This window comes from Schistosoma haematobium, chromosome 1, assembly GCF_000699445.3.
Source record: "Schistosoma haematobium chromosome 1, whole genome shotgun sequence".
Classification (NCBI taxonomy): domain Eukaryota; kingdom Metazoa; phylum Platyhelminthes; class Trematoda; order Strigeidida; family Schistosomatidae; genus Schistosoma; species Schistosoma haematobium.
The window spans coordinates 20,761,849-20,782,355 of NC_067196.1; the positions used below are offsets into that span (position 1 = coordinate 20,761,849).

Sequence of the window (20,507 nt, forward strand, 5' to 3'; positions counted from 1 at the left end):
AAATTCAAATCTTAAATCTTTTTAAACGTCTAGATTTTTAATTCTTCATCTATTAAATGCCAATTTTATTTGGTCATTTTCCTGGAAATATAATCAAATGTTAACTGTTACGCGACCAGTTCATGAGGGTAAAATAATTTATCGAAGGAAAAATACAATCGTAATCAGATTATGTGAATTTTTACTTTCAATATTCGGTCTAAAATTAATACAGTGGTATATTCAGTGCTAGTTTATCCCGAAATGCTTTTCTCAACATAATGACTCGGGGACATTAAAATTAAGATACAAGATTTAGAAATAAATATATCAATATAGTTATCAGTCTCTGAACGTGCATATCAGCAATTCATATGAAACATCATTCAAAAAACTTAGATGAAGCTGTGAATGTATTCTGTTATTTATAAACCAACCTGCGGATAAGATTAAAAAATTAATAACTGTAGTCGAAAGAAATACAACTTTTCATGTTATTATAGTTGACTCATCCTCGTTGTCTTACTAACTTTAAATGATACTTGTTTATATTTTCCATAAATATCCCTTCTTCAGTACATGAAAGTATATCATTTGTTTATTTGTTCAGCATTTTCATTGAATGGAGAGTTGATGATGGATCCTCTTGGACTCGAAATAGCCTTTAAACATATAAAAGTGGAAGAAGGTAAATCAAGTGTTTTTTTGTATGCTTGTAGTTTATAAGATTAATCTGAACGAACCGACTTAACTAAGACATGAATGTTTCATCAGACTATCAGGTCGAAATTGTCATACTAATTAAAAAATTTAAAATTAATTAGGATATATAAGAACTTTCGTCTAAATTTTAACGAATAGTTCCACAATATTTGGGCGTCGAGTTAATGTGAGTCATTAAAAAGGAATAATATATATTTTCCTTGAAAAAGCTTGGACCAGATTGCCAGGCGAAACGTTGGAATTACTTCAAAATCTTTCGCTGAGATTTTACAAATATATATTATTCCTCTTTAACTAGGATATATGTTATACAGACCAAGTCACTATATTTCCCAACTTCTGTTAAAGAACATTGATGAGCTAGACTAAAATAAAACAAAGAACATTTACAAAGTGACATAGTATGTTGTTGAATTGGTTGTATATCCATATGAGCTATGTATAAAAGTGTTGAGCTTATTCATGTAACGAAATGAACTACTGGGAGCCAGTGGTCAAACATCCTTGGTGACGGCTGAAAACTATTCTTGGATGTCTTACTATAGGATTATTTTTGTATTATTGTTATATATTTCACTTTCCTTGATCTGACATTTTTTCGACTCTAAATGCAACATGGATTCTATACACTGGTAAAGTAACACTTTATATTGTTGTTTACCTGTTTTCTTGATGAGTTTATTTGAACTGCTATACTACTATACTGTATGTAAAATAAAATGAGGAAAGATATTATCGTTTTTTATCCACTCATTCCTTCCTTTACCGCTAAATTCATATGGTTCGCCTTTGTAATTATACCACGTGTATTATGTCCTCACTGACGTCCTTCTTATATTACGTATATAGACCCGTACTTGGAAAATCAGTCACATAATTACCATTATTATCATTGTGAAATGCTTGAAAAACCTAAAATCCTACTTTATAAACCATATCTAACCGACAACATATATCCAAATCGGATAATAGTAGTTTTAATGTATATTTAGACTGTATTTTCAATAAGAATAAAATTTGTTTTGAAATACACCTCCATTAATTATAAGCTAGCAAATATTTTTCTCCAAAATTGATTTTTTCAAGGTTACGTGCCAGCATTTTCTCTTGGATCTGGACAGCAAGTTAAGATCAATTATGGAAATGATGTTCAATCACTGAAATTCTTTACTTATTGTGGACTACAAGAAGGATATAAACCATTAGGAGTGTAATTCAACTTTTTTAATTTACTTACTTAGCTGAATTTTGTGGTTATTGTTTTTATTCTCTAATTATGAAAGCTGAATCAGCTGTTATTTATTGGTCGTAAATTACACGATTGAACAGATAAACATTTGACAACCATACGATCAGATTACTCCATTGAAGTCTTCAACTTTATATAAACAGAAATATCCTGATTTATAAAAAACTGTCCAGTCAAGAGTCCAGCACTTAAGCGAAACATACTCTGGTTTATTACTGAGCTTATTACGTTTTCTCTGTTAAGCACCTAAAAGTTACTAAACCATGAAACAAAAATCCACACTGATCACTTTCGTTCATCTAACACTGAAGTATATGAAGCCGTACTATACTTCAATTAGGTCGTTGTTCATCCAGCTCCGAATGATGAGTAAATTAATACATGAGTTTAAATGTCTTATAATAAGTGTTCGTACATATGAGTAAAGAACCTGGCTTCAGTTAAGATACAAATTATATATTAAAAAAGAGAAGTGGGTCAATGGAATAAATGATGGTTATAAAAGGGTTTTCGTTCTTTGCTTAATGGTTTGACTTTAATCGTTACACGATTCGGGGTTTTCAACAAACTTAGTTGAATTCGTGATGACAGTTATCTTCTAACAAAAGAGATATGATCACAAAAATGTAACCGCTTAGACATAGCATCTTACACTGTATCGGTGAAAAGTAAATGTACGGAAGAAAATAAGCTTTTCTCGGTCATCAACATTAAGTTTTTAGGTTTTAGAATCTTTACGATTTACCACGACAATTTACTCACTCTTATATTCGTGACAATATTTCATTGTTGAGTTGCGAGTTTCTTGCGAAACAAACTTTAGTCAAAGATATCAATCCAATAAATCCATCTTGGTCTGTAATCTGCCTAACTTTTCTGAGTTATATATGAGCATGGAAATATTTAAAACGTTTTGAATAATTTGTATGATTGATTAGCTTCTGAAAACTGAAGATATCTAATCCAATGACAATCAATTATCAAATCATAATATTTCTTGCACAAGAGATATGATCATTAGCTATTTTCTATTTATAATTTCAGCAATATGTGTCGACCGTTGCCTATGTGGTATTCCAGAGAGGATCCATCTTTATTTGTTGATGTTGATCGGCAGCACCCATCGCTAAAAGTTAACGTATCATCTGGAACGTAAGTTTTCATTCTATTTGCTTCTTTAATTAGCAGTTCTGTAAACGTTTTGAGTATGACCTTCAACATTAAATGGACTTAAGCTACAGAATTGTTGAAAATCATGTTTCATGATTTGTACTGTGTTCACTAGAAGACTTTGTTTTGTGAACAATGGTGTGTTAGGTAAATAATTTAACATTACTGAAGCACAATAAACTATGATGAATAAGTCAATATCATTTCATAATGAAAATTAACTTCAAATATCAAAATCGGAGGCTGATAATGATAATGTTCACACAAATATTTCATTTTATGTGAAATCTATGCTGGGAAACATAATATTGGAATTTTTAATCATCATCAATCATTTCGATCTGATAATAATGTATAAAGAATTCGATTGTTTTCCTTTGTTAATAGTTAATGAATTACATAAGTGATATATAACTAATTACTAATTATAATTGTTATGGTTCGGTAAAATTCAGATTGCTGCTATCGGTATGGTTATTTACTATGACTGCGAAAAGATTCCTACTTATTATTATGCAGCAGGATCGATATGCCGGACACAAGGAATAGAACAAGATTATATACATAAACTTATTTATTTTAACAGTTGAATTTATGATTTGATCTAAGCTAGACTACTGTTGAAAGCCGTCAAGCACTGTATTGCTGTCTTGTCCCAGTATGGAACTCTTCAGCGGTGAATAACCACAACTCTGCGCGCGAGACTCGGAGCCAAGATCTCTGGTTTCGCGCACGGACGCTTAGCCTCTAAACCACTGAGTCGGCACCCAACAGTGCTAGTGTCTAACTTCAACCGATTGTGCATCCACGATCCCGCACTCTTAAGGAGTCTCGTACAAGGACGAGACAGCCATCTAGTGTTTCCAGCTTTATAATGGTGGCCTAGCTTAGATCAGCTCTAGAATTCAACTGTTAGAATTACTACAATCTCGATAAATCCCCATCGTGGCTTATTTATTTACCAATCATTCACTAAAACGACATCAAATTATCACAATAAAATATATACCCATTTAAATGTTCGGTTAATAAATGAATTTAAGTGTATAGAGTGGGTACTAGTTGACGTGAATCATTTAGTAATTTGATGGACGTAAATATAATTCACGAAGTCAATAAATAAACTTGCTTGACTGAGAAATATAACTTATCACTAAAGTATGTATTTTCTTTCTTCATAACGATTCCCAATACATTACTGCTGTTTCACCTTTTCTTAATTTTTTTCAGAACACCCACTTTTAAAGTAACAGTTAAACAAGCAGACCATATATCATCAGAAGAAATACAATTTTTACGATTAAGTTTAGGCACACAGTGTAAAGATCATTTTACATCAAAGTAAGAATTTACTATTTGATTACTTATCTGTCAATTAATTGACAATTTTGGTTTTTGTTTTAAATAAAGAATAGGACACTTTTAGCTTGGGCGTTATGAACATTTTTACCTGTAGGATATGACTATTAGTTTTAAGTTCTGTTACCAAAAGCATTGTACGATCTTATTGGCTTTTCTTAAAAACTAGTATAAATGGAGTATCACAAGAATTGATGATTGAAAAAGTAAATAGAAATGTTTTTTATATGAGTAAAATGAACGAATTCTCGATAAGGTTTCAAGATAAAGCCTTGAAATTGATCGATAGGGGAGATAATCATATTTTCGAAGAAGGGGACCTGTGAAGATTTAACAGTGTGTAGATCGACGATTGAATATGAACCCATTGGCTTAGTGAGTAGCCACTCATCTCTAAACCTGAAGATCTTGGATTTGGTTCCTGGAGAGGGGGTTAGATGCACACTCGCAAAGAGTCCCATACTAAGAAGAAATATATGTTCTCTGGTTTTCTATTACATCTTGAATGAAGTCATTTTGTGACGAATACTACAAGCAAATTAAAATAATCTCAAAACTCCTTAATTGAAAATATTCCCTATTGTACAATATCTGAATTTTTATGCACATCAATCTATATCACAATGAACATGTTCCGATGAATTTAACGAAACAGTCATAAAATTTTTAATTGGGCTACTCGAGAATTTTTAAAAACTAATCTGAATAAAATCTTGTTTCATTTGGTTTAACTGCAGCATTATATTCGATAATAAGTGAATGTTTTCTGAATCATAGATTAGGGTATTCTTTTATGTGGTAAATAGTGACCATTTTTATTTCCATAACCTAAACCAAGAAAAAACCAATAACCATTGAAGTTTATAACTGAGGCGTCAAAGCTAACATAAGTTCACCAATGGATTATCCAATGAATTACACAGAATTTACATATCGGTTGAAACAATATCATAATGATGAAGTCATTTTGAAATTGTTTTGGTTTATCTGATGCGATTATCATAATAGTTTTTCTTAACAAGTTTTAAAACATTTAAATTTGATTTCTATTTTCATAGAACCTTGAATGAACGTCATGCACATCTTGATGCTTTAAGGCGTCAACTTGAACCAGAACCAATTTACACACAAGGTGTTGGAGTTGGAGATTCTTCTAATCTGATTATGATGGGACAAGTAAGTTCAGTATTGATTACTGATACTTTTGTTGAGAGAATTTGAAATATTTGTGAACGTTGTCTTTGAAATCAACCTGTAATCTGATTATACACGAGTGCTAACAACTAATAGTTCATGATTGGTGATGTGCTGTAATATCATAGTCTTTATTCTTGTAGTCTAAGTCCCTAAAATGGTGAATAACTTCACGAAGTGATGTCAAATATAAAACTGACTTTTAATAACTTATCATGATCCATTTAGATAGCAAATGAATATGTTTGAAACGCATTATTTATGGTTTCTCAATAGGAGGGACCCTTTGTAAACTGATGCAAAAAAATTACTGATGATTTCATTCATGAACATAGACAACCAATTTCCTAAAATACACATTCAGGCCAATGAGACCTATTCAATGAAATACCTGTCACATGTCCGCATCAGTTCAAGTTTTCATATCACACTAAAAAAGTTATATGAAATTGTCAAGAAAATTATCAGATTAGTAGATGAAGTATCAGTGATAGTAGAAGTAGTAAAGTATTTTTATGGAAGAAATGATTGACAAAGAAGGTATGAATTTATGAAGTAAAACATCGTATAAGGTTACTTTCAAACTTGGGAGTTAAGAGAAGAGAAAAAATGAATTCAAATGCACCGCTCCGACTGATTCATGCCATTCATCATCAATATCATAATGTGGCTTATTTAATCTGTTTATGTCCATCAGTGTGTTAAGATTGCGGTTGTCATGTCAGATGACGTCTTGCTTTATGCTTAAAGTTGGATTTTTCTTGTAAGGCACTGTTGTTTAATCATCGTTGGAGAGACCTGTGTTGTTATCTATTTGCTGAGTTAGGACAACTTATAACTCGTATATATGCCTTTAAGACTGGTTTAGACCAATAAGTTTGACGTTAAAACACCTCATACGATTAGTACATTTGAGTTTTAAGATTTTTGGAGGCTGAAAAGTTATCATTAAAAGTCATCCTTTACTTTACCCGAAGTGCAATCAGTGGGAGCGTAGGCAGATATACCTAAGAAACGCGGTCAAGTGTCCTTATCTTTTCGAGTTCTTACTTTCTGTGTCTAAGAATTAAGTACTGTGTCAACATGACTATATGCTATGAAATCTTTTGAGGACTGTGCGTCTTAAGCATAGTTCAAACTAATTTGGATCTTGTTATAATGAAGGGATATTTTAAATATGTGAAGGCATGCGAATGGTTGCACGAATTACTGATTACTCATAAAAATGAATTATTGACAGAAAGCTCCCAACGGTCAAAGCAGTTGGTCAGTAGAAAGAGTGGTTATATATGGTCATATGATACATTTATTTGTAGAATATTTGAATTAAATATAGTGATTATTAGACACCATTTAAATATAAATGATTGTTAGATCATGGTTGTCTAGGTTACTCATTAGCCCATGAAATTGATACTGAACTGTTGGATTGACTCATTTTTATTGTTCATATTTTTAATCTATATGGGTACATCAATAACAGGCAGAATCAATGTGTAATGAGAGTGAATAGCCACCAAAGTAGACTAAAGTAATGATAATATTGAATCAACTACAAAATAAGATGCTTCCGAAATTGAGTTGGAGTTGAAATTACACTGGTACTCTAATTGTCAACAATTGTAATAAAATCGTAATGTCTCTCAACTGCGTTGTAAAGATTTCTTCTTAATGGAATTGAGTTGTTTTCAAAATGTTTGGTTATACAAAAATAAATAAATAAAGATAGGTAGATGGATGAATAATAGTCAGTTAGTTAGTAATTTAGTTAGCTAGTTAGTTGGTTAGCTAGATAGATATATATAGTTTGGGAACTGTTTACAGAAATGAACACTGCAACCAACAGAATTGAACTAATGGATTGAACTTTAACATGCTTTGTATGACCTTGTATTCTGTAACGAGAATGTGGTTGTGTAGATTTGACATGTTATTACGCAAGACTACATTATTGTCCATTCACTGTTTCACAGTTCATGTAAGTGTGTATTTATCAGCAGTTTCTTTTTTTACTTGAATAATCCACTATGGTTCATATACATCTACATATGATTTTCCACAGAATTTTCTAATTATGGAGCTTACAAAATCCTGTGTATCTTAACCACAGAAGTGGTATTATTGTGTTATGGAGGGCTCTATAAAGACAGCTTTTTTGTTCTTTTGTACGTCTAATTTGACTTCAAAGTGCATGCCTGTATTACAGCAGTGTTGATGAGGTATTATCTGTAGCCCAGTCATTTGTGATAGAGTTTAATTTAATAGGAATATGCATTTGTTAGTAGCTAGTGGTAGTATTTCATCATTGATTCTACTACTTAAAGCTTAGATAGTTAGACAATCGGTTTATTTGACGTTTTTTCGTTTTCCCTGCCCTTTAGGATATGTCCGCTTCTACACTAGAAGTTCGAGATAGACGTGGTAAGAAAATTAGACTTGGAAATATGTTTAAGAAAGCTCGATCAAGGGATCCAAGCCCGGAAGTAACATCGACTTTAGGTGGAGGAGGTTAGAAATTTGAAAAAAAAATTTTTCCAAGCAAAAAGGATGTAATTGACCAATTTTAATCTTTCCCTATCTTATTATTGTTATCAAACTGATTTGGTGTAGATCTTGTAACTTTTTCACAAAGATTCTTCCAATTATTGACAACATAAGTGTTTGGTTTTCTGTAAAACTCTTAGCTAGTGGGTTAATGATGATACAACTATATGTTTAATTGTATGTACTGTTTTGGCTCAATTTCTTTCTCGACAGAAATTTATTTGCGTATGAATTCTGTTAATACATAAAACAAGTTATTATTAATTATGACCCTAGATCGTTGGGTTGGAGGATGCTGGTCGGCGGCCTATGCTCCGTTGGGAGTAACAGGCGTAAATAAGTAAGTAAGTAGATCGTTCCTCCTATTCAAATCTCCATGCCTTTCACCTGTGTTTACAAATAAAGATGTAGATCTGTCAAATTACTTGGCTGGTTTCCACATTTGTGGACACCCATTGTTTTATTTTATTTTCATTTTGCTCAAACAAATGTTTTTTAATTGTATCGTGATAGATCAATGGAACTTTAGTTGCTCACTGATACCTAAGTGGAATAATCAGTCGTTACTCATTAGTGACATACTAATCTGTTTCAACCAGTTATTCAACAGTAATTACACTACCTGTCATTTTATCTCCGACTTTTGAACACAACTTAGAACACTATACCGTGATTTCTTAAACAAACATCAGGATTTAGTTCATAGAAACTTAATTTTGCCCAAGATAGGATTTATCATTCATATCATAATACTTTCCATTTGTAACAATACATTTTCCCATCTTTTTTTGTTATTCAAAACATTTCAAGAATTCCTAAGGATCAAAGCTCTTCAGCTGCCTTGTCGATGATAGTCGTACAGCTCCAGTGTTCCTGATCCTTACTCAAACAATGCTGAGGTTAGGTATATGTTGTCCAATAGCTAGGTGATGTAAATCTTCACTGGATGAGGTGGATGGGACGTGTGTCATGCACTTTCAGACGCTTCCTACCTCTATAGGCAATGTTTTGTTGTGTAGAAATAGACATTACACCGATCCATGACATCACTGATTGTTAGTCTGGGTCACCTTCTAAGATACAATTTTACTGATAGACGTCCGTACAATAACTATGACCAGCGGTTGGTAACGTTACGTGATATAACTTGGAATCGTTCACAGTGGTCTAGATTCATTCATTCATTATCTTCCTCTCAATCTTTTACTTTGATATTTCCTTCCAACATCCATTTTCAATTTGTCTTTTAGAAAGATTTCCTCTGTTCTTTCGTTCTCTTTAAACTACTTTTTATTGCGCGATTTTGATTGACTCATGATTTCAACTGTGAAAACACTGCAGTCTCCACAAATCCCCATACTTTTAGGTATTATTACTGTTGCGATTTGTCGAAGAATTTTCTGTCAATAATAAAAGATATGATTAAGTTTTCTTTACTTTATTTATTCGGAGATTTGCACTGGTTCTAGTAAATTCAAAATTTGACTAAAATCTACCAATCCACCTATTATTTAGCGTCAACAGAAAAAGACAAGGGTAAAAGAAGTAATCTACTTTTGTATGTGAATTAATTGTAATTTATCTATCCACCTATTATCGAATAGCAAATTGATGTACATTTGACATTCATTGGATCAACTTATACATTTGTATCCCGCCGTAGCCAAAATATTTTATAATAAACATTTCCTTGCAAGAATTTTGTATCATCTTATCAAGCAACTTGTTTTCAATGTGCTTAATGCTTTAGAACTGATTTACTAGAGTTTGGAGATTAGTAATGTGATCTCTTTTCATTAATGATTTGGAGCTATTTAGATGCAGTAATTGTTTTATTCCTCATTTAACATAAAGGTGGTGGGTCGTTGCTAAGTGGTGGTGGTAGTAGCCTTACTGGTGGCAAACGTGGTGGTGCACATGCTACAACTGGTTCTTTGGGTCCTAGTGGTGGTGGTGGTCAGGGAAGTGCCGGATCTGGTAGTCTTCTTTCTGCAACAGCTGGGGGTTTTTCCACTGGCATCACAGGGCCACAAGTTACAACAACCCAAATGTCTCAACTTGATCAAAATCCTCCTGGTGCTATCAGTGGTCAGAGGCAGGTGCAACAGGCAGGAATGCCGGCACCAGGGGCTCTTGGTGATATAAAAAATACTAGAGCAGGTGCAACTGGTCTAGATGATATGGACTTATTTCTTGTACGTTAAAAGTTGTTATTATTCTGCTTTATTTCATGATAGAATCACTGTTCGTTTAATCGCCAAAAATACTTAAGTATAATAATCACTTCATCATATTTTCTTTATAAACAACACGGGGATTATGATACAACACAGGTTTATTTGCACATTTTCACTATTCAGATCAAAGTGATGTGAGCATGAAATGGTCATTTCTTATACTTTGGAAAGATAAACTTACAGTAATATTTAAGTTAGATTAAATGTTTCTACTAACCAGTGACGCGTTTTTGCTCGTTAATGATCCGAGTATATCAAGGGTGGTGTTGATGTTATTTGTGATGAAAAACTAATCAACTGTTAGAATGATGTATTATTATTATAATACCTAGATTGTTATTTTACTTCTTAAAATGCGCTATAAATCCATTCATGAGAGTTTATATTTCCTAACTATTGGTGATATTTCAACATCAGAACGGTAATAGTTAAGTTTGGACTATATTTCTGCGGAAAAACACTAATATTAAGTTTTTGAATTGTGAAATTAACTATTTTTCTAAAACGTATCAGAGTGAGAACTAATCGTCAGCCACTTATTCACAAGACCAAGCATAATCAAAGTAAACAATCAAGTTCACTAAAATTGAATTTATTTATCTTGAAGTATGTAAATTTGAATCACTAACTTCTAGACTGAACTTAGTTTTTTTATTACCACTAGAGATATAAATCATAAATCTACAGTGTTGATAGAGTAGTTAATAGATATTGTAAATGAAATAAAATTGGTGAGCACCTTGCATTTGTTATATTAATAATAATTTATAGAAGTATAGCTTCTCTTTTTACTGAAATGAGATCACGAATGGAGATGAAAATCAATTGGTCATGAGTTTGATCTATCCAGTAGGATAAACTTATGAAAGATCTGTATGACAATACACATTGAAGAGCTTATATTTCTTTTAAAATTCTTATAACTTGCAATTGTGAATTTTTCTCATATAAATAAAAAAGTAGTTATACAAGATCACAGATACTGTTGCAATATCTTTTTTAATATAAGGAAATTTTAAACCATTTGATCACTTATTTGAATGTATTATTTCCTGAAATCTTTCACCTTTTTAAAAAAATTTTTTAGCCAACATCAAGTGGACACACAAGTCCATTAGCTAATCTCGTCGATGAATTTTCATTCACAGTATTAGTGTTACCCGGACAAGATCCTGGCCTAGTTCATATTGGTTGGGTCACAAGTTACTTCAAATTAGCTAAAACAAGTAAACCGGATCATATTAGTGGATTTTTACATAATGTATCATCACAATTACAATTCGACACAACACATGGACAATTACATGGTCACTCTAATCAAAATCCTATGCTTGGTGATACTAGTGGCAGCGGTATGCAACCATACGCTGCCGACTTATTCACTGTTCGTCAAGCAGCTGTTTGTCTCTTGGAGTCAGATTTAACATTAAAGGTAGACAGTGTTTACGGATTGTGATATTTCTTATCTTTAATAAGAAAATGTTTGGTCTATAAAGTATTAATAACGAATATTTCACTGATAATGTTAAATATAAACTATCCTAGTTGAAAATTGTAGGTTCTTGAATATCAACTCAATAGTATTGTACTCTCATATATCTGAATTGTAGAACGAGTAATAATAATCATAATATATAAGTGAGAAGCAATATTTTCCACATCTACATAAACTTTTTGACTAAAAATCATGAATTCTCTTTTTGAGAATCGAACTTACAACTTAAGTTTTTATTGTGAGTGTACACTGTCTTTTAAAATAAAGACTTCTAGTTAGTTTATAATTTAATACAAATTGAACGTTATTGTTATTATCTCTGCTACATAACTTTTGATATTATTAAGTGTTTACATAAAACATTAAAAATGTCTCATACAGTGAGTTGATCCAAGTTAGCAAAGGAACGTTTTGAACGATAGAAGTGTAAATACATAATTTTATATAGAATTTAAAATAGGTATTCAAATAACTAATGGCTTATAATTGCATGATCCAAAGTTTTATCTGATTCATAACAATAACGATAAGTGTAATATTTTATTTTACATCATAGTCTGCTGTTGCTGAACGTGCATCTTTCATGGTTAACTTGGGGCAATTACTCAATCAGATGGCTACAGCAGAAGACTTAGGTAAACGAATGAGTCAAGGCTTATCGCTAACTTGTTGGGTTGATATAGCCAGTGGAACATTGGGATTTGATTTAAATGGTCGTGATAGTGGGATACGGTTTCAGGTAATTGCTTTTTAGGTTGCTTATGAGATTACAGTTTATCCAGCTTTTGTCAACAAATATTAATTTTCTTCGTTGTAACGGCAGTCACCAATTCAATTCTCCTATTTTGTATTTTCATATAACAATTAATATGTTTTTGAATAGTTGTTGGTATTTTCAGTTTGCTGATTTTTCTATTCATAGAATATATATATTCTCCATTTTTTCCTTAGTTATTCATTTATTTACTAACGTACTTAGGTGTATGTGTATGTATGTTTCTTCATAGCTATCTGATTGCGAACTTTTTATTTCGAATTGTTCAGGTCGAGCCATCCACACGTTTATTTGCTGCAGTCTTCTATCGACCTACTGTTAAAGAGGCTATCCATTTTGAATTTGGTCGACGAAATCGTTATACTTTACCAATTACGGCGAGTATGCTTCGACCACCAAGATATACATCCACTGTATTGCCACATCGTTTAAGAGTTCAAGCATTGGAGGTATTTTTTAAATGATTAATTACATATGCTTAGATTTTTTATAGCAGTTATTAACCTACAGATTATGATCGCAATTACTATATTTAATTTTTGTTAGACATTCGAAAAACAATATAATCAAAATGGGGGGTTTATGAAGATCCTAGAAATTTTAATGGTTATATTCATGAGTCGATTTAAGCTAGACCACCATTGGAAACCTGGAAGCACTGGACGACCATTTATTCGTCGTGGATTGGTTGGAGTTAGACACCGTTGGATGATGGCTCAACGGTCTACAGGTTGAGCGTTCGCGCGCGAGACCGAAGGTCCTAGGTTCGTAATCCCGCGTGTGGGATCGTGGGTGAGAAGTCTCATACTAGGACGAGATGACCGTCCAGTTCTCCCAGGTTTTCAATGGTGGTCTAGCTTAAATTGACTCATGAATTCAACCATTAGAGTAGTATAACTTATTAGCTAGGTATCATTCCATTTTCTAAATCTATCCCTAAGTGATGACATTTATACATATCTTACTGTTAGCTACTAAAACATAACTAGTAATATGTATTGTATAAATATATTCTAACAGTAAGTTATGTACATAGATGATGAATTTTCATATAGAAATAAACCCATTTGTCTGAATTGTCTAGTTTTCAACCTATCAAAAAAATTTATAAAATTAAATTAGTAAATCCACCACCATCATCATCATTATCAGCTGACCTGTTAACTTTATTAGTGTGCAGGAAATCTCGAAATAAATCAATAGATAAATTGGATATTGTTTTTACAATTTTCAGCTTTGAAATAACTCATGAAACATAAAAGGGAATTATTCTTCATTCTTAATACATAGATTTAAGTAGTAAAAGAATATAGTTTTGTCTTCAACTCACCAACTTATGGCGAATTGTCATCTGCTTTTGCAACCTCAAGTGGTGTCCGTCAAGGCTGTCCACTTTCTCCATTTTTATTTAACTTCATCATAGACCGATTACCACGACGTGAAATGCTAACCGGTGTTGGAGATGGTTGGAAGAAAGTTAGGGGCGGCCAAACCAAAACGTGGCATCAGTGCTTAAAGTCACTAACTTCTAGTCTGAGCCAGGTTGGTAGATGCAGACTACTTGGTTGGGGTCCGCGTGACTATCGTAACCAATGGTTGTAGACTCTGGGTGACATGGCTCAGAATCGATCACAATGGCGTCGGTGTATACACTCTCTGTCTTCCCTTAAACTAAGAGATTAAAATCACTTCATATCTATCTTTCTACGAACTAATTATTTCTTGCTGTACTATATCCTTATTGCAATCTTTCTTTTATATATTACCACCTCTGAATTAACTACTTTTATGAATCCGGTGTTCACCTTGTTGTGTTAATGAGTTATGGCAACTTGGACCGATGCATGTATGTGCCTGGTCCTACGTTGTAGCTGACTGACTGACTGACTTTTTCTTGCCTAGCGTGTTCATTGGGCTCGTGTACCACCGAAAGCTATAAAGATGTTCAGTATGAAGATTAGTGAACTACGCGGATGGGGTACCTCTATTGAATATCCAGTCTCCGAAATTGCTGTTCGTTTACCAGAATCCGACAGATGCTTTATAGCTCTTGAATTAGAGGAAATGCCAGAATTATTAAAGTAAGTGAAATAAAAATTTTATTCTGCTTTGAAGTTGAACCTTTTTTGCAAGTGTGCATAGACCATTATTAATGACTGGTCACTCTAAATGATAAACATTTTATCACCGTAGAATTGTATTACTGTTTAGCACAAACTGCTAAAAAACTTTATTTAGAAATAATCAACAAGAAAAGTGAACAGCATGACGACTACAGTGAACTGATAACCTAATTGCCGTGCACTTACAATATAAGCTTGCCCAAAATTTTGGAATCCTCGATTACCTTAATCTTGTAAATATTGTCAAAAAATACCTACTTGATTCCGATAAAAATTTTATCATCCGATTTCGAGGAAACCTTATTCATATGGATGTTATTTACACTGATCCATTTAACAAAGAGTTAGATTATGGTTAGCCGTTGAAACCATGCTATGTTTGAAGTGATTACGAGTTCACCTAATCTGCGAACGGAACAAGACTCTGTGACCAAAGACCAATAAGCTAGCTGTTCTGATGCGTCTCAGACCCGCTAACTAGAGAGAAGTCCATGTTCGAAACGGGGAAATATATTCCGCGAGCAGCCAGGAACACGAGCAACCACGACAAGTTTAGTTAGAAATAAACTCATTTATATATTGGTTTGTACACTTATTTTTGATTACTAATCAGAATAAATCACATATATGAAAAATACTTCATACAAGAATATCGTGTTATACAGAATAAAATGTCATAGAGGAAAACGAAACAAATACTACACTGAGTAATCATCAAATGCAATTAAACGGAATCGATGTTGAATAAAAATCATAATGAGTAAATTAATCTAATTTTGACTTTTCATCCCATCATAACAAACCATGTCACACGTTTTGCCCTATCCGCGACTCGTCAGTTAGATGTATCTGAATCTCAATATTCTGTTCATTCACAGTGTTATTATGTTGTATTGAATAAAATTCATAAATGGAATTATTGAGAGAGCTGAGATGTTCATTCATTACATCAAGTGCTCTATGCTAAAGCTTATTCAGGATTTGTGATTAAACATAATTAAACAGATATGTTGACATTATGTTCATTATCTGTGATGATATGGATCACGCTTCTAGGTCACTTACTGACTTCAGCCACTCTCATCAAGATATAAAGTTTACACTGGAAAATGAAAGAGATAACCAATTCAATTCCGTCACCTCAGATCACATCTATGAAGTTAAATGTACCTGCGGTAGTAAGCATGTAAGAAGGATAAAGAGAAGAGCCTGTTTATTTGTACATCCCGACATATAAATACACATCGATCTTAAGTATGTTTATTCATGCACTTCCTATTCTTATTCTCCTGATCACTATGATTTTGATTGCGTTTCGAACATTCACCTAAACTTCATAAACTAAAATATGCTTAACATTTGTCATTAATTATAACAATAACTGTAGCTTCGATTGTATGCAGCTGATGAAAAACTGCGAAATAGAATGCATTCATTTTATTCTCCAAAACTTGTTGCCCTTGCTCTGTTTAAATATATCAAGGGATCTGTTTATATGAAAATTTTATTTGTTGAACTTTGCCAATACGTATTTTTAAAACAGTCATCGTTTTTATTTAAAAACCACAACACAGGTATCATTCTCATACACTGGAATTATATCGTGCTTTATGCTGTCACGATAATCACAATGTTGCACATTATTTAACTAATCATGTGGATGAATATCAATTATTGCATGCTATGACAGCCGCAGGTAAGAGATTTAGCTGAATTGCTCAGTATATATGTATGTAAATATTCAGAAAAGTATCTCCTTTGGTTTTTCTTACTGTTTTCATTGTGGAGTTCTTTGAATTTTATTCACGAAATAAATTTTCAACTAGTTATGTATAAAAATTACAATGAATACATTTTTCCAAAAACAGTTAATTTAATAATTATGGTGTTTTATTATTATAAATAGATATGCCTGGACCTCTACGTTCTGGTTTTATTGATTTAATGTTAGTTATGCATATAAGTAGTCATGTAAAATTGAAACAAGTCACAGGAAAGGAATTCATTGTACCAATGTTTAAAACTGAACCGAAACCGAAAAAATATATATTCGATTTTGATGAACGTACAGGAGAATTAGACGGTAAAAAAATAAACGATGACGGCGGTAAAGAAGTTGATGAATATGATTTCGACCGGATACCAGCTGTTGAAGAACATATCAGTATTCGTCCAGAACTGAAAACTGATCCACATTTACTTATGTAAGTTCATCGATTAAGACGTTTTAGTTTATATATATATATATATAAATTTTTTTCATTATTTCCTAAAATATACTCTTATGAATATTATTTTAATCATTAACTTTGAGATGGAGACATCGTGGAGATTATTCATCTTAACGATAATTTACATTACAGACTGACCACTGAAAACCAGGGAGCATTGGACAGCTGTTTCATCCCAGTAAGTGTCTGTTTATGAGGACTAACTCATCAGTGATCAAAATTAAGACCTCCAAGCCGTACAACCTATCTGTTATCTCCAGACCGCTAAGATGTCATCCAGTGGTCCACACTTGCACCCTTATATAATACCCGTCTTACTCCTGGTATAGTTGAAAACTACCAATCGAATTTTCACCAGTACATCGATAATCCTTCCTGAATTTAGCTTGATCCCTAGTACGCTCGTGAGTGTATGTCATTAAAAAGTCACTTGCTAAGACTAACCAACTGCCTATTGGTACTCAGTTTTCAATGAGCGCTTAACTGAAGTCGGCATATGATGCAAGCTAATATAAAGATTAACTTTAATTGTGCACCAACCATGTCATCAGTTTTCTACAAGTTTCAAGTAAATTTAGTGTTAGTATTGAAGGTTTATGGGGATTAAAATCAATTCATACTCACTTTATGACATCATAGTGAGGAACTAAAATTTAAGAAAATACCCACCCCTGGGAAGGGTGATGAACTTGAAAACTAATTATTTGACAAATCTCAGATTTTATTTTGTTCTAAATCCTAATCTTTCCGCTATTGCAAACTTTTTATTTTTCCATCCTATTCATTACTTTATGAATAATTATTTTTATTTTTAGCTTTCTTTAATTTTCGTCTCTCTGCCTTTATTTTATTAACTGTTTCTCTCCTTCTATCTTGCTATATTTGGATGAATTGTTGCAACTTGAAGCGCTACATATTTGCATTGTCCGAAAGTGATTGATTTTAGATTAGCTTCGTATGGCAGTATAACTAGTTCTATACTTAGAACTATGAGTACTTTCGTTAAGCTAATGTTACATCTACACAGTGAGAACAGCAGTTTTGTATTCAGACTATTTAAATTATTCTCGCATTACGCTATGTTCTAGAGATATTGTTCTTGGAAAGTCTCATCTTTCCTTAAAACAATTTTTCCACTGTTAACGAAAATCACATCTTAAAATGATTTGTGAGAGTGTTTTTGTCTTAGAAATATAAAGGTCACACAATCGGTAATGGCAACCTATTATCTTCACGTCTCGTTTGATCAAGTAGTCGAATTTCATGCTATGTCTCATCACATAAAAAGTATTTTTATAATAACTCCAGTGAGTTTCAAACCTACAGCACTTAGGTTGATCTTACTGGTAAGAGCTGGAGATAAGAAAGTCCTATTTAGAAAAGTCCATTCAAGTAACAGTGATACTTAAGACAGGGAAGGATATTTGTAATGCAGAGATAAATTTAACAGTAATATGAGTGGGAACATGAGAAATATAATTCATCTAACAGCTTTATAAATTAAAAAATATTGAAAATATCGAAAAAGGCCATAAGATTGCTCTTAACTCGGTTTTTGTGGTGTTGTATAAAAGTGTAAAATGGCGTATACTAAGGTTTACTGAAGTCTTAGCCATACGAAAATTCAAACCCCCTTTGTGTATTCAGAAACAATTTGTTCTCACCTTAACCTACCCTGGTAATATTGGCTTATTAACCAGAGTGATTAGGTTTCAAATTGTGTTCACATTATTATTATTATTATCCTTGTCTCCTCTTACCCCATTTCCAGTCTAGTTGCCCTTTTATTTTTTATACATAAATGTTTTTAACAAGTGTATGTGTGATCAGATTGTTCGAAATGTATTGCGCTAATATATCACATAGTTCTGATAATCTTCGTCTTCTTATTTCAATATCGAAATTTAAGAAATATTCATCCAGACTATAGATTCGATAGGTATATACATGTTTTGTTGAACTTTTGTTATGTTATTCAACCCAAACAAACTTCGTTCTAATTGAGATCTCGTTATCGTTAAACCTTCCACCTTCCTAACCCTTGATTTCATTGTCAGTCATAAGTCTTACATTCAACAAGTATTTTGAAATATTTTGTTGAAGTAAAAGTCATGCCATTCCAAGGAAAGATTCATATCACAAATAGGCCGTTATTTTCCACATTAAATAGACTCCAATGTCAAGAGTGGTAAGTGTTTCGTTTTGCAAAATAAAACTAAGCACTATTTGTTCAGTTGTTTGTTGTTATGAGATTGGCGAAACGTTTTTTTAGCTTATTATCTAGTAAACTATGCACCCTGTTATGTTAAGCTTAACAAGTGAATGATACATTTTATATGGTGAGTTAAGTTATTGTACAAAAGATTTCTTTGCATGATGCTTTCTTATTTTGCCTTGATTTACACAAATAGTAAATCTCTAAAGGTGAAATATCGAGAGCTTCATCTGTGTTTTAATTAACTAGTCGGATGATATTAGAATGCTCAGTCAGAAATGTAACAAGTTGAGTGGAGTTTTTAATTAGTAAAGTGTCCAGACGGACAGGAATGTCTTAAATTATCACTGAAGTATGTTTAAAAGATTGGCTTTCTTAGCATGGCTCCATTTATTTTTTGCTTCATACTGTTTATAATATAAGAAAAATCACACAAAAGTATCCTGGAGATTTTGGTATCAGAATAGCTTCGCACGAGCGAATCAGTATCGAGAAAGCGACTTTTCAAGTTTTGCGAGAAATTCAAATATCATGTATGGTGATCAGTGGAAAAAACTTTTAGGCTATTCAGAACTTTTAAAATGATAACAAATTGCTTCTCGCAACCATGGGATAGAACTTATAGTATTAAGCGTAAGAAATGATTGATTATGTCTTTTTAGATGGTATATAGCGAGTAAATCGACACTATCAAGAAATCTGAACCCCAAACTACTAATCCTGAAACAAACTTTAATCTGGTGATACTACATTCATGCATTGGGTGTTCATAGAAGCCCTTCGTTAAAAAAATTATAAAACAATTTACCAAATTACCTCCTCCGTCCAATACGTTGTGACGAACCGCGAGATCTTATACGCCCATTTCGCCAACACACAAATTTAATGTACGATTTTTGATCTCTGCCAATATGCGACTCCCTCACATAATGACTGTAAGTCGATCTTTCAAAATTTGTGATAGTGGTCTTTAACGCTTCAACCGATGGAAACGCAACCAGAAACAAGGTAGTCAAAAAGACTTCCTCCATTTCCATTACGTGAGAAACACCAGCGCTTGTACTCAGCACGTTACCCTGCTCCATAATGACGATTGAAATTGTGCTTCGTCGACAAGTACTGATAATTTATAACAATTTTCAAGACATAATTAACCAATTAAATCTAATTTTTGAAACTAGCCATTTCATTGGACGAAACACGGGATGAAAAA

General features: G+C 32.6%; 1 protein-coding gene across 1 annotated transcript in view; it reads left to right on the forward strand.

Moving 5' to 3' along the window:
- Nucleotides 1-20,507, forward strand: part of RYR3 (Ryanodine receptor 3) — a gene marked incomplete at both ends in the record, with an annotated part of 166,077 nt that overhangs the window by 37,769 nt on the left and 107,801 nt on the right. The window contains 13 exons of the mRNA XM_012937167.2: nucleotides 590-667; nucleotides 1,789-1,912; nucleotides 2,996-3,103; nucleotides 4,352-4,462; nucleotides 5,539-5,656; nucleotides 8,056-8,182; nucleotides 10,073-10,413; nucleotides 11,543-11,887; nucleotides 12,507-12,689; nucleotides 12,995-13,174; nucleotides 14,628-14,806; nucleotides 16,423-16,544; nucleotides 16,755-17,052. Of these exons, the coding sequence (XP_012792621.2) occupies nucleotides 590-667; nucleotides 1,789-1,912; nucleotides 2,996-3,103; nucleotides 4,352-4,462; nucleotides 5,539-5,656; nucleotides 8,056-8,182; nucleotides 10,073-10,413; nucleotides 11,543-11,887; nucleotides 12,507-12,689; nucleotides 12,995-13,174; nucleotides 14,628-14,806; nucleotides 16,423-16,544; nucleotides 16,755-17,052 (2,314 nt within the window). The remainder of the gene's footprint in view (nucleotides 1-589; nucleotides 668-1,788; nucleotides 1,913-2,995; nucleotides 3,104-4,351; nucleotides 4,463-5,538; nucleotides 5,657-8,055; nucleotides 8,183-10,072; nucleotides 10,414-11,542; nucleotides 11,888-12,506; nucleotides 12,690-12,994; nucleotides 13,175-14,627; nucleotides 14,807-16,422; nucleotides 16,545-16,754; nucleotides 17,053-20,507) is intronic.